The 14,780-nt window shown below is 39.8% G+C and overlaps 1 protein-coding gene across 3 annotated transcripts in view; it reads right to left on the bottom strand.

Annotated features, from left to right (window-relative positions):
- The window catches only part of NR6A1 (nuclear receptor subfamily 6 group A member 1), a 142,318-nt gene that overhangs the window by 21,967 nt on the left and 105,571 nt on the right, over window positions 1–14,780 (bottom strand). For all 3 annotated transcript variants that reach the window (XM_084898387.1, XM_084898388.1, XM_084898389.1), the window contains one exon: window positions 3,676–3,918. In XM_084898387.1, coding sequence (XP_084754513.1) covers window positions 3,676–3,918 — 243 coding nt within the window. The remainder of the gene's footprint in view (window positions 1–3,675; window positions 3,919–14,780) is intronic.

Below are 14,780 nucleotides of genomic sequence, written 5' to 3'. Positions count from 1 at the left end.
TCCTTCCCCTTTCCTGATTTATCACTTCTTTCTCTGGTGTGAGAAACCTGACTCTCATTATCTACAACATATTTGTTTACTTGTCAGTTCAACTCTAGTTCCCAAATAAAGCAGTGAGAACTCTGAGAGAAACAAATCTACAAACTAGGGTGCTTTGTTTGCATGCAGTTCTTTTTTCTCCAACCTTAATAGTATAAAATCAATACAATGCTTTATCAAGGTCAGCCCCTTTCTTCCCATTCCCTTCAGTTAGATTTGCTTGTCACAATCTGCATTTCCTCCCATACACAGGTTACTTTAAAAAATAAACAAACCAAAAACCAAACACTATATACAGTAAAATTTATGGGGTATAACTTTATAGGTTTTTTTCTTTTTAATATATTTTATTGATTTTTTACAGAGAGGAAGAGAGAGGGATAGAGAGCTAGAAACATTGATGAGAGAGAATCATCGACCAGCTGCCTCTTGCACACCCCCTACTGGGGATGTGCCCGCAACCAAGGTGCATGCCCTTGACCGGAATCGAACCCGGGACCTTTCAGTCCACAGGCCAACGCTCTATCCACTGAGCCAAACCGGTTTCGGCAATAACTTTATAGGTTTTGAAAAAGGCACAAAACTATGTGTTGAACATCACATTTCCAGGCAGGACAGTTCCTGATTCCTTAAGTATTCCCCCAAATATTCCAATGGCAACTTTAACTGCACTTCCCCAACATCAACCAGGAGGTGGCAGTGTTTCCTTCCTAGAGGAAGCCTTCACCAGGGAGCTGAGACTGCTCACTCAGCATGTGCGTGGTCCTGGCAGGCAACTCCCTTTCCTCACATCCCTCCAGTCATCTGGCTATGGTTACAAAGGTCAAAGAGGTTAAGCTCCTTCTTCCCGAAAACAGGTGAGTTTGCCTGGAAGCCTCAGAAATCTCACACACCAACCGAGTAAGCAGAATGATTCATCTTAGTCAAGAATGCAACCACAAATATGCTTTGATAAAATCTTCACAGTGAAATAAACAAACAAAACCCCACCAAAAATCAAACGAAACATTTTTTTTTTTCATAGTGAGGGTAACAAAGGGAGATAAAAAAAAAAAAATTAGAGAACAACGCCAAATCAGGTAAAGGTGGGGAGATCTTCAAGGCATTTCTTGTTTGGTGTGGACAAAAAAAGGGATTCTGTGGAAAGTAACCTCACAAGGTGATCTGATCATAAATTCCTAACTGGGAAGGTCATGGTGGGTAGTCACGTCCCAAACCTATTACTTCTTTAGTAAAAGATTTATCTTTGCCTTAAGCAAGCCTGGTCCATTGTTTCTGTGCATCTAGGTTACCACACCTTTGAAATAAACTGTCCTCAAAAGAGCACATAATCTTAACTACCCTGTAATCCAATCCACATGACCACCCTGAAGACAGTGCATAATTTTAACTGCCCTGTAATCTTCCTTACATTCCCTTCTTGATCTCAAAATGCGTAAAAGAAACCGCAAAACAGTAGTTCTCCAAAGCAATGATCTCTCAGTCTGATATACCTGCTTCCAGGTATATTCTCTTTTTGGCTCAACTAAATTTTTATGAAAATTCTCTACAGGTTTGGCCATTCTTACACTGAGACCACCACTAAACTAATAACTGGGGTAAATCGTATTACCTCCCGAAGTGGCACCTGTAAATTGAGGGTAATAGTAAGAGGGTTGGTTGTGTGTATGAGATAATGCATAGAAAGTGCATAAGTTTTTGGTACACACAGTGCTAAAAAATATAAGTATTATAAATAAATGATTTAAGTGTATCTCAATGACCTTCTCCTATATCTTTTACCTTTTTTCATAATGGACAAGTTTTCAGAAGATTCTTATCCCACACAACAAAACAAAAAAATGTGGCTCAGGCCAGTGTTGCTCAAAGGTCAAAGCGCCAAATGGTCGCAGGTTAGATTCCTTGGTTGCCAGTTCGCTCCCCGCCCCGTCTGGGTATGTGCAAGAGGCAACCAGTAGATGTACTGTACATCGATGTTTTTCTCTCTTTTTCTTTCTCTTTCTCCCCTTTCCCCCTCTCTTCTACTCTCTGAAAAGCAATGGAAAAAGTATCCTCAGGTGAGCTCACGATTAACAACAACAAAAAAACCCACAAAAAACACTCTGGATGACTGCACTCATTAATGCTATAGATCAATTTGACCAGTTCACTAAATCAGACTAGCCTCACACCCCTGCATATTAATCAACCCCTAACACCTTGCTGGACAGTTTTTAAACATTGTCACATTAATTCTCTACAGAACTCTGAAAGGCTGAGTATTATCACACCATATTACAGGTAAGATAACTGAGCATCAGAGATAAAAAACAAACTGCCCAAGGTCACAGAACTAGTCTGTCACCAACGTTTGCCTCCAGAGCCTCCAAGCTTTCCATTGAACTCCTCTCTACCATCCATGAAAACATCCTACAGTTGGGACAAAGTTCTCTTTGCGTGATTTCTACTCACTAACCAAATCTTACCACTTCTATGCCAACAACTCCATCTTGCAGGCAGGGCTTATCACCGCAGCTCCAACTCCAGATGTCCAACTTCCTTGGTGGATATCTGTATGTTCCTTCTCAAGTACCTCAACCCTGGCATTATCAAGGCCAACATTTTGCCCCACCTTGCTTTTTTATTCTGACTTTTTTTCCTGGGAGGGTCAGTACTATTTTTTAAAAATATATTTCTATTGATTTTAGAGAGGAAGGGAGAAGGAGAAATAGAAATATCAATGATGAGAGAAAAATCACTGACCAGCTGCCTCTTGCACACCCCCTGTTGGGGATTGAGCCCGCAACCTGGACATGTGCCTTGACCAGGAATCGAACCATGACCTCCTTGGTTTATAGGTCAACACTCAACTACTGAGCTACACCTGCTGGACGGGAGGAGGGTCAGTACTATTAATACAAATCTTCAACTTCAACTTTTGCTGCTGCTCAATAGCCAGTATGTCACCAGCTCCTACCAGGTGAGCTTCTCCCACATCTCCCCATCTTATGGCATTACTTTCCCCTCTTCAAGTCCTTCATACCTTTCTTTTCACTTCCTTAAATCTTTCAAGGTGACTTTTCTTCTTTCCCCACCCCAATGCATCCTTCAAAGCTGCCCTCTGGATAAATTCTCTTATTATAGAATATCGGTTTATTTTTGTCATCTTGGGGTAATGACTCTTAGAAAGCTTCCCAATAAATCCCAAATTCTTCACCAATATGGTTGCAGACTCCTGAGCATACCTAGCCTCTGAGTTTGCCATGATTCTAACAAACGAAATGATATTACATTCAGAGGACCTACTACCTTCCTACTTTTCATAAAAAAATCCCCACTCCCTGTCATCACACCCTGAGAGAAGAACTAGTGAAGCACATGAATCCCAGTTAGCACTTGATTGTTAATTGGGGTCTTGCCACATGGAGCCTGTGCATTCATTCTCACAGAATCCTTAACATCTCATGAGTCTTTCTCCCCTCGTGAGGTCCCTGTAGGCAGGAACTGTGTCAGATTCATCTTTGGGTTATGAGTACACAGTATAGAGCCGGGCATATAGTGCAGGCTTGGGAATGAGTAACTCCAAGGCTTAATAGCTGACACTGAAGGTAAAGTGATGGATGAATGGTGGATAGTAGAGCCACAAACACCACTCACCCTTCCGGTTCATCCCCATCTGGAGGCATTTGAGCAGACGGCAGTACTGGCACCTGTTCCTCTGCTTCCGAGACATGACACAGTTCTTGTCACGACTGCACCGATATACCCGCTTGTTGCAAATGCTCCGCTTGAAAAACCCTTTGCAGCCCTCACAAGAGATGATTCCATAGTGCAAGCCTGTGGCGCGGTCCCCACAAATGAGACAGGTTCGTTGTTCAGCCCGATCATCTGGAACAGAAACTGTACATATTCAAGTTAGAATACAGTGGGAATAATGGCTTTAAGCCTGCAGTTCTAAAACAAGCAATGCTGCCCTGGATAGATCAAGAACATTACCGTCCCCAGGATAACTGACAAACAGGGGCATCGTTAGAACTCTTGTCCTAGGAACAGATCCCTGCATCTACCTGCAGATACCACAAATACAGCCTATCAGAAAAAAGAACTCATGTTCCACTCCCTAGTTTTTATCATCACTTAGACCAATATCCACGTCAGAACCTGGGAGATATCCTTGACTCCTCCCTGTCCCTTAGCTTCTTCGGCCACAGCTCATCACTTTTACCCTCTGCTGCAGTCTTCTAAATCCTAGGAACAAGCTTTAAAATTTTAAAAAATCAGAAATTATTCTAGTGCCGGAACTATTGTATTAAATTTCATTCCTTCTAATTTTAACACCCCTGCTGAGATAAGTAAGGGTAGATGCAGAACTTGGGAGTCTCTATGAACACAGTTTTTCAGAGGCAAAAACGTCAAATCCAAAGAAATAATGAGTAAGGCAGTTGGTATGGTTGGTAGATCAGTAACAATCTGAACCAGGTCCAGAGCCCTAGCAACATCTTTTCAGAGCACCCCTGACATATAGCTGCTCAAATAAATCCAAGTTCCATCTCTACATTATTTAGCAGGAATAATAAGTAAATGAGAACAAAAATGTTTATAAACAAATCTGGCCACCAATCTGACCAGAATTTTACAATTCTTAAGTTCTTGTTTTATAAAAGCAGAAGGACTCCATATTTATAACTAACCAAGATTACATTGAAAGTTAAGTCTCAAAGAGATTATTAACAGCAACTTCTGATACCATGATTGCTACAGAGAAAATGCTCATTTTATTGAATGAATGGACATCTATATATATAAAAGCCTGATATGCAAGGTGTCCCCTTGGAAGTTTGACCGACTAGGAGTTTGATTGCTCTCTATGATGTGCAGGGGGTGGTGTAGAATGAAGGAAGGTCCTGGCTGGCAGCTGGCAGCTGGGGAAGGGAGGCCCCAGCTGGCAGCCAGCAGATGCTATGGACTCTACTCATGCACGCATTTCGTGCACTGGGCCTCTAGAAAATGAATAAAATGCTATGTGCAGGGCTTTCCAAATTACAAGTCATAACCCATAGTATCATGACTAGTATTTTTGGATAAAATAGAAAATAACAAAGTAAATCACATGTAGTAAGAATAAAATACTGGGAAAACTTTCTTTCAATTAAGGTGTGTACATTTATGTCAGTATATACATCCTGCAGGAAGCTGAATCACTTCCTAGCTTTGTACCATGGACTCAATTCTCTAAGTCTCACTATCAACTGTAAAACAGATGACATTAGCACTCACCTCATGAAGTTAGTAGGGAATAAATGATGTAGACATACAATAATAACAATTAACATATACCTAGAGCTTATTATGTGACAAGTTTTGTTCTATATGTATTACATATAATAATTCACTCACTCCTCATAACTCTATAAGTGAATATTACTAATATATCCATTTTGCAGGTGGAAAACATGAACTATACATAGGTTAAGAAATATGCCCAAGATCCCATACCTAGTAGGTAGCAGAGCCAGAAAAAGAAGACAGTTCTGCACCAGAATCTGAGATCTTTCATACTGCTTAATATAATGCCTCAGATATAGTAAATACACAATAAATGATAGTTGTGCTATTGTTATTAAAGATAGGTTTTCTATAAGATTAGAACCTGATAAAAATTTGCAACATTGCTATAGAGAGAGCAATTTGTACAATGACATACACAGCAGTAAATATATCTGAACTACTGCAACAACAAAGATGACTCATGCAATGTTGGGTAAAAGAAGTCAGAAAAAAAATGCTACAGAATTCCATTTACATTAAATGAATCAAAACAAAACAAACAAACAAACAAGGGAAAAGAAGCAGTCAGGCAAGTGCTGGGGGTAAAGAGGAGCTTTTGGATCCTGGCAATGTTCTATTTCTTGACTTGGGTGGTGCTAGCTTTATAGTAATCCATTAAAAAGCACACTTGTGTTTTATGTATTTTTCTCTAAGTGGTGTATTTCACAATAAAAAGGTTAAAAAGAAGAGCTAGCAAGGCACTTTAGGAAAGGGAAATGACATCATCCATGGCAAAAGGAAGGAAAACAAATATAAGGAGTGTTTGAGGGAACTGCACAGGATATTATCTATTACAGTTAAGTAGTGAGATCTTATGGAAGAACTAGAGGCTCGTGCACCGGTTGGGTCCCTCAGCCTGGCCTGTGGGATCAGGCCGAAACCAGCTCTCCAACATGTGAGAGGGAGAACCAGGCCTCTAGGATACATATATTTTTGGTTTATTTCTTCCCACCCTCCCCTTTTCCCCCCTTCCCTCTAAAATTCACCGGTCTGTTCCATATTTCCAGGCCTATGCACTGAGCGTCTGCCCCATGGTGGTCAGTGGGCATCTTATCTACTGGTCAAAAGGTCGCTTAGGCTTTTATATACATAGATGGTCAGAGAATTTTAGAAAAGTAATTTGGAATAGACTGCAATAGAATTTACCCCACTCATAAAAAGCTACTGAAATTTTAAAATAGAGATATGTCTGGAATAAAGATTAGGAATATTAATTTCGCAAAGATGTGCAGGTGGATGGCATGGGCCATCTAGGTTCCAGAGGGGGATGGAGAGGAGGAGGAGATAAGAAAGTGTCAAAAACAAACTGGGGATTCTAAACCAAGGTGGCTATGAAAAATGTGGTATCGCTAATAGAACAGGTGAAAAGCAACAGCTGAATGAGAGACAAAAATCAATGACTATAGTTTTAAGAGAGGATGATGGGAGAGTCAAGCAGAAATATTCCACAGGCAGTTATTTAGGGGGCAATGGTTAAGGCTAGCGTGAAGGATCTGGGAACCAACAACATATGGAAGAGTTGAAATAATGGCAAATACTCCTAGAAGGAAGACGTGTGGAAAAGCGGCAGAAGGATGAAACCTGAAACAAAGAGAAGGGAAGGGAAGAGGTGAAGGGAAGGAAAGTGAGATGACATGATCAAAGAAGAAACAGGAAAAATAAAAATCCATGGCGATAAGAAAGATAAGGGACAAAAGTAGTTTACAAAGAAAAGAGCACTTCCCTGGCTGATTTGGCTCAGCGGATGGAGCGTTGGCCACAGACTGAAGGGTCCCAGGTTTGATTCCTGTCAAGGGCATATACCTGGGTTGAAGGCCTAATCCCCAATAGGGGTGTGCAGAAGGCAGCCAATCAATGATTCTCTCTTATCATTCATGTTTCTATCTCTCTTTCCTTCTTCCTTCCTGTCTGAAATCAATAAAAATGTTTAAAAAGAAAAGAGCACTGTCAAATGCAATGTAGGTCAAAAGTGTGAGGAATAAGAAAGGCTCAAAGATCACTACTGAGAGCCTTTCAGGAACTGGTTAAACAGGTGAGTGGTAAAGAAATAAAATTCATATTTTGAGTAGTATTGTTCCATTTGATTGATAAACATTTTCTTGGAAGCAACAATTTTCTAGGAAGCAGCAGATTTAAGCAAATGTTTTTGGTGTGTTTTCTTTTGCTTGTTTTAACTAGGAGAGATTCAGGTGCATTTTAAAAAGATACACGTAAGAACAATGGCTTTTAAGGAGAATTACCTGTAATCCAGATATACTTTCAAAATAAAAACTTGCTTGGAAAGTTCAAAAACAAAAAGTTAAAAAGTTTAACATTTTAGTTTTTCTTATGTATTTTATTTTTATTAAGAAAAAGATAGGGTGTTTTATCTTGAAGGGTGTTGCTGGTTTAGGTTCTGTAAGAGCTGCATTTAATACCAGTCACTAAGTGACATTCATCATGGTCTCTGCTACTCAAATTGATAATCACTGGGCCTGATTTCGAAGAATAATGCAGAAAAGATATTCAAGTAGAATCTGCAGACATCTCATGATTATTTCTGGTATTATATTTTTCATCATTCACAAATGGATAGCCATTTATGACAGATACTGGGAGTCACAAGAAATCGCCACGATCCAACTAGAATTATCGAGGTGTCTCATTAACAAGGATCAAATTGATGCCTCATAAAAAGAGAAATGGACAGACATCAACTCAGGAAACTCAGGATGATCTTAAATTAAACCTGTATGCCTCTGGGCTTTGGGGCCTTTTTAAAGTCTCTTGAGCATTTTTAAACAGAAATAAATCTGGGAGGGAGGAAATGAGGGAGGAAGGAAGGAAAAATTACTTGCCCAGGTTCAGAAAAGTAAGTGAATCACCCAAGGACACATAATAAGTAAATCAGCCATGATGGAGCTGGTGCAACCTTACTACTTTTCCAAGACAAACTTCCCATAAAACCAAACTACCTTTCATGGGGGTGGGTGCAGGAAGAGGATGGTATGAATCAAAATTGAGCCTTAGTGCTGCATTTTTTTTTTAAGCCAAAGAAACAACATGAGTCACAACCAGATCTGTGAAAACAAAGAACTAGAGGTATTCTTACCATCCTGTGAGTGAACACTAAATACCTTCATATTAGTGACCAGTTCTACTTGAATTTGGTTAAATACAGACCAAGCTTTGTAACCAAAACACTTATTACTCTCATACCTGACTCAGCCCTGCTGTTAACAAAAATACCTCCCCCACCCCCAGGAAGAGCATTTTACCCATTCCAAGGGCTTAGGTTACACATATTACATTTGGAAACTGATTTTTATCAAAACCTGCTTTTCAGACTGTGATGAAGGCCAGATTTAGGAAATGGAGAGCACAGCTGCTCCCTTGACCAAAATTATACTGGCATTTCAGGCAACCTGGAACTTGCCTAGCTAACGGGTATTTAAAACAAAGGGGATCTGTTTCAACTGGATTACTGGTTCCAACTCCTTGATCAGCTGCCGAGTCTAAGGACTGACTCCACTCAGTTTTACAGGTTGCCACCATCTGAAGTGAAGGCGAAGGCCTCAGGAAGTGTGGCAGAATTGAAATTAGAAATAGGTACCCTCCAAATTTTATTCACAAACAATTTAACAGAAATAAGTAAAAATCATAGGATGTCTGCTCGACTCATAAACTCCTCCACCACACATATCACTATAAAAATCCATTCCCAGGGGCCATGCATGAGTTCCTCAGGAGACATTTCTAAAAAATGACATCAGAACAACAAAGTGACAACAAATACATATCAACAATTGAATCTAAAAATCAAATGAATAAAATCTGATGAACAAAACAAACTGGTGAATGGAACAGAATCAGGGGCATAGAAATGGAACAGACTGACGATTCTCAGAGGGAAGGGGGTGTGGGGAGGTACGGGAAGAGATTAGACAAAGAACTTACATGCATGTTTGCATTACCTATGGACAGACAATAAGGTGGTGAGGGCCTGGGGTGGGGTGGGAACCGGGTAGAGGGGAGCTATGGGGGTGGGGGGAACATCTGTAATAATCTCAACAATAAAGATTAATTTTAAAAATTCTTTTAATGTAAAAAAGAAAGGACATCAGTTGAATGTAAACATGTGAGCAAATTACAAGACCAGTGTGAACTGAATGGGAGTGATCCTTACAGATCACTGAATAAAAGATGAAAAAGGACAAAAGAATATATTGCTGGCATTAACTGCTTAGGCTTGCAAACAAAGGTTAAATGGTTCACAAATTACAATTAACTGAAGCCACAAGAAATGAATCTGGGGAAAATTCTACTCCATCAACTCAACAGGTGGGGTACTACTGCTACTACTCTGGATCACATGGATTTGCAAACCAACTATTCTAGTAAATCAATGACTGCAAAAATTAAGAATACTGTGGATTCATCATGAGTATTAAGATATTCAAACAACTTCCTGGAATTTTAATATCAGTACGTATTATAGATGGGCCCTCAGAATCTCTATATAGCTTTCACACTGAAATCCTTAAAAAATACAGGCATGCACTATTTAAAGACAGGAATACACTTGTAAGAAATGTGTCATTAGTGATTTCATCATGTGACCATCATAGAGTGCACTTACACACACCTAGATAGTATAGTTTACCACTCACCTACGCCATATGGTACAGTTTATTGCTCCTAGGTACAAAGCCTAGTTAGTATGTTAGTATACAAACAAGAGGTATGGTAAACACGAGATGTATGAGTCTGGCTGCCACAATAACATGGCATGTTTGTTACTAGTATACAACAAACTTTTTTTTAAATTATATTTTATTGATTTTTTACAGAGAGGAAGAGAGAGGGATAGAGTTAGAAACATCAATGAGAGAGAATCATCGATCACCTGCCTCTTGCATACCCCCTACTGGGGATGTGCCCGCAACCAAGGTACATGCCCTTGACCGGAATCAAACCTGGGACCCTTCTGTCCGCAGGCAGACACTCTATCCACTGAGCCAAACCGGTTTCGGCAGTATACAGCAAACTTTTTTTATAAGTAAACTTTTTTTTACAAGAGTGCACTCTAAAATAACAATAAAAATATATTATAGTAAATATATAAACCAGTAACACCATTAATTAGTCTATGTGATTCTATGTGCTGTACCATGAGTGGCAGCACAGTAGGGTTTTTTTTTTTACACATGTAATGCCTTGCACCATGACATTTTAATGTCCACGACATCACTACATAAGAATTTTCCAACTCCATCATAATTTTATGGGAACACCACCCATCATATCTGCAGTTCATCACTGACCAAAATGTTATTATTAGGCAGAAGACTGTATATGTAAATCATATGTGAACTAGCACATGGAATCTTATAAAAGAACTCAGGAATGTGTGCTGGATGAAAGAAATTGGACAAGCATTTTAATTTTCTCCTGTTTAAAACACTTTCCTCCCTGACTTCCAGAATACCACTCTCTTGGTTTCCCTGCTTTCTCTCAAACCATTCGTTTCTCAGTCTCCTTTATTCAGCACTCTTTGGAACTCCTGAATGTTAGCATATCCCCAGGGGTTAGTCCCTGGAGCACTTTCTTGCACATATCTCTCTTTAGATGACTTTGGTCTTCCACCTATGTTGTGATAAAATCTATATTCATAGAATTGCACCCCAAATTTTACTGTATGTTAAATTTTAAAACGAAAGCATCTTATTCAACAACATTATTATAAAGCTTTGGTCACTAGGTCATCAGCTACTAGTATTTCACCAAGATCTAGGTAAAACTCCAATGATTATCTCAGTAAAACATACACAACTTGTCCTAGAAAACCAAAAGAACCTTTTAGTCTAAACTAGTGAAAAAGTCTAGGTAAGCCACTGAGACTCTATTTCTTTTCTTTCTTTTTTTCTTCTTTCCCTTTTTTTTTTTTTTTTTTTTTTGTTAATCCTGACCCAATGGTATTTTTCCATTGATTTTTTAAAGAGTAAAAGGGAGGGAGAAAGACAGAGAAAGAAAGAGAAACAATATGTGAGAGATACATTGATTGGCTGCCTTCCACATGTGCCCCAACCTGGGCTGGGGATCGAGCCTGCAACTGAGGTAGGTGCCCTCAACCGGAATCAAACCTGTGACCCTTCAGTCCACAGGTCAATGCTTTACCCACTGACCCAAACTGTTTAGGGTAATGCTCTATTTCTTCATTCATTTAAAAAACAAGACAAAACAAAACAAAACAAAACAAAACAAAAAAAACCCCAACAGACTCATTCTCAAGTTTGGAGCATTCTCCAGAACACATACGGCCCCCAGGGCAGAGTGTATAACCTACCACTATGTAATGGAGGCCTCTCCTCTGGCAATTTGTAACAAGGTTAAGAAAGGCTACTACATGCTCTCCCTAAATCCAGCAACGGTGTCCAGGCCTCCAGCTCTGAGCAAAGTACACTAACCTCTTGAACATATTTGCAAAGGGAAGACTAACAGGAATGCATCCTGTTCTGCATCCATTCACAGACCAAAGCTCTCTCTAGGGGGTTCCTTGCATCTAAAATCAATCAATCTTTCTGTTTTCTGAGCTTGGTAACTCACCCCATACCCTGCCAGGTTGATTTCTATGGTCATGCCTTTGTTTATGCTGCTCCTTCTGCCTGGGATACCCATTCCCACTTTACTAGCCTGACAACACCCACCAATCTCTCACGATGCTTTCCTGGTTAAAGCCTAACCTGACAGCCCCCACAGAAATGAGCACTTCTACCTCTGCACAAACGCTGTATCCTCCAGGACTGCTAACGCTGTGCCTCTAACATGCTGCTGCCTTTTACTACCCCCCTCTACTAAACGGTATGCACCACAGTCTGTGTCCCTAATGTATGCCAAGCACCAAGCAACCATTAGTGAGTGTTAGTTGAATGAACAGTAGCTTCTCTACTGGCAAATCAAAGCACACAATTTATAAGAACTCCAGACAACAAACCAGTGGGCCAGCCCAGAAACCTTGTGCCAATGCTCACAGCTTGCTAGTAGTACTCAGCTCCTTAGGTCCCTGCCCAAGTCTAAGGTCCTGGTGAAAGAGAGATCAATTAGCATGCTTTAAGTGAAACCATATGTTTCAGGAGAGTGGAAAATGTAGCTGCCACAACGCCTTACCGAAAGGTCACTTTCCCCAGAATTCTGATCAGAGTTAGTAGAATGGGCTCAGAACACAGACATGTACATTAATGGAGACTCACATCCTACTGGCCATTAAATGCTTTTTAAACTACTTCCATGTGTAAAACAATGTTCAGAATAAGTGCTGGAGTCGCTCTGCATTCATCACTAAGACCACAAATTATAAAACTTAAGTTTTATAATTTGTGCATATGAGCAATACACTCTCATGGTTTTACTAATGTAGCCATCAGAACCCAAGGGTTTTGCTTCCCTGAGGCACTGGATCAATACTTTCATAAAACTAACACTTCTTCCTCCCCACTCCTTAAGATTCCCTAGACTTCATCATTCTCTTACTTTAGTATGGCTAATGTTGTAGAAATAAAGAAACTGCATCCAAATATTTTTCCACACATGACATGAACTTTTCATACAAGAACTAGTCTATGGGGGGTAGTTTTTCTCTAGAACAAGGCTGATAACTTCATAGCAAGTGTCTCAGCATACATGATCCCAAAAGACATGGGGGGATTAGAGGAGACAGAATTAATTTCTACACATTAAAAAAAAAACTAGTATCCTAACAGCACAGAGATGGTCAGTTTCTTAAAGTTCCATGTTAGTGCACCATATGGTTAAAACAATGGATGACTGGACTATATCCAGTGACAGGAAAGACACTAATTGTGGTACTTCATCACCTCACCTCTATCCTGCCCTAATCAAATGAAAGAGGTGAGGGTGGTAGATTTTCTTGTCAGCAGCATTTAACAACTATCTCACAGCAAACTTTAAAAAAAGCCATGACTGCATATGAAAGTAGGTTCATGTAAACATCCTATGTAATAAACGTGTAGAATGCAAATTGTCCCCTCAATGGGAGTTCTCCCAGAGGGGGTGGGAGGGAGGAGGTTGGCTGGGAGAAGGGAGGGAGGGAGGGAGTACCTGGCCAGCCGCTGCCAGCCAGCAGCTAGGCACCCTACCAGTGCACTGGGCCTCTAGTACACTTATAATAATGACAATAACCAAGATTTCAGGACTAGTGCCAAGCCTTTCATTTATCTCTCTCCTCTTTCCAAACTGATCCATGTGGACATGGTTTATGATTAAATGGCCACTGTGACAGTGTTTACTTTTTTCTCTTTTTAAATGTCCAAAACACACATTTGTTGTACAGCAGTAACCTAATGAACTGTAATTGACACTAAGTTATCCATAACCTAGCTCCTTTGAAAAGCAAATAGGCTGCTGTAGCCATAGCACGGAGGGCACATGCTGAAACCTCACCAACAGAAAACAGGATGCTAACAGAGAAACAGACATGACATTGAGAGTCTCTCCACACACACCTATGCCAACTACAATCCAGGATTCTAATTTTATATCTTAAGAAAAATTTTGAATACTCTGTTGTGCAACCATATATCGGAAGAGCAAAAACGGTTTAAGAAATGCCTGGCAAACATAGTAAAAAACAAAACTAAACTAAAAACTAAAGAAATATAGGGCCCCAAAGTGAAAACAATTCCCACCGCCAGTTTTAAATAATGCTGTGTTAGGCAGATGTTCCCTTTTCCCTGTAATTACTCTTAAAAAAAAAAAATCTATGTTTTAAGTGGTGAATAGCTAGTATCTGTTAAGCAACATTAAAATTATTTTCCCCTCTTTGTAATTAAAAAGGGGAGCTGCAGTTCAGGTAGGGAATTATGTCTTACTCACCTACGTTCCCAGGGCTTAGAACACAGAAAATGCTCAATTAATGTTAGCTACACAAATTATAATCTTATACACATAGATCAGAATAATGAGCCTCTGAACACCCCAGAGGGCAAGGAAACTGAAGACTCAAAAGTAAGCAGAGCAAGGATTATCATGGAACAGTCTACCTTTCCCGCTTCGTGGTGAAGCTCCAGAGAAGGGCTATTAAGCATGGCCGTGGTAATTGTCTTGGCATCTCTCTACCACAACATATGGAAGGAGATAGGGATAATGTGACTATCCTTTTCCCGATTATAATTTAGCCTGTGTGCTCACATAGAGCCCATTCCCTCTCTTCTTTTTTTCCAGTCAACACCATAGTAAAAAACTCTCTTAGGGGAAAAGCTACAAATTTTGCAGAGACCCACTAATTATTTTAATTAGCCCAGGAATACTATTGTAATTCTTTGCAGGAGACAGCTCAAGTAGCTCACCTCACTAGTTGTGCAGCATTTTCAAGATAAATTTCACTGAATAGAGGCATCGTTTCCTGGGGATTTTTCTATAATACTTGGTGTTTAACA

Source organism: Pipistrellus hanaki (genome assembly GCF_964339955.1).
Source record: "Pipistrellus hanaki genome assembly, chromosome: 11".
Taxonomy (NCBI): Eukaryota; Metazoa; Chordata; class Mammalia; order Chiroptera; family Vespertilionidae; genus Pipistrellus; species Pipistrellus hanaki.
The sequence above is the reverse complement of the archived record's forward strand: the minus strand, read 5'-3'. Positions and strand labels throughout refer to the sequence as shown.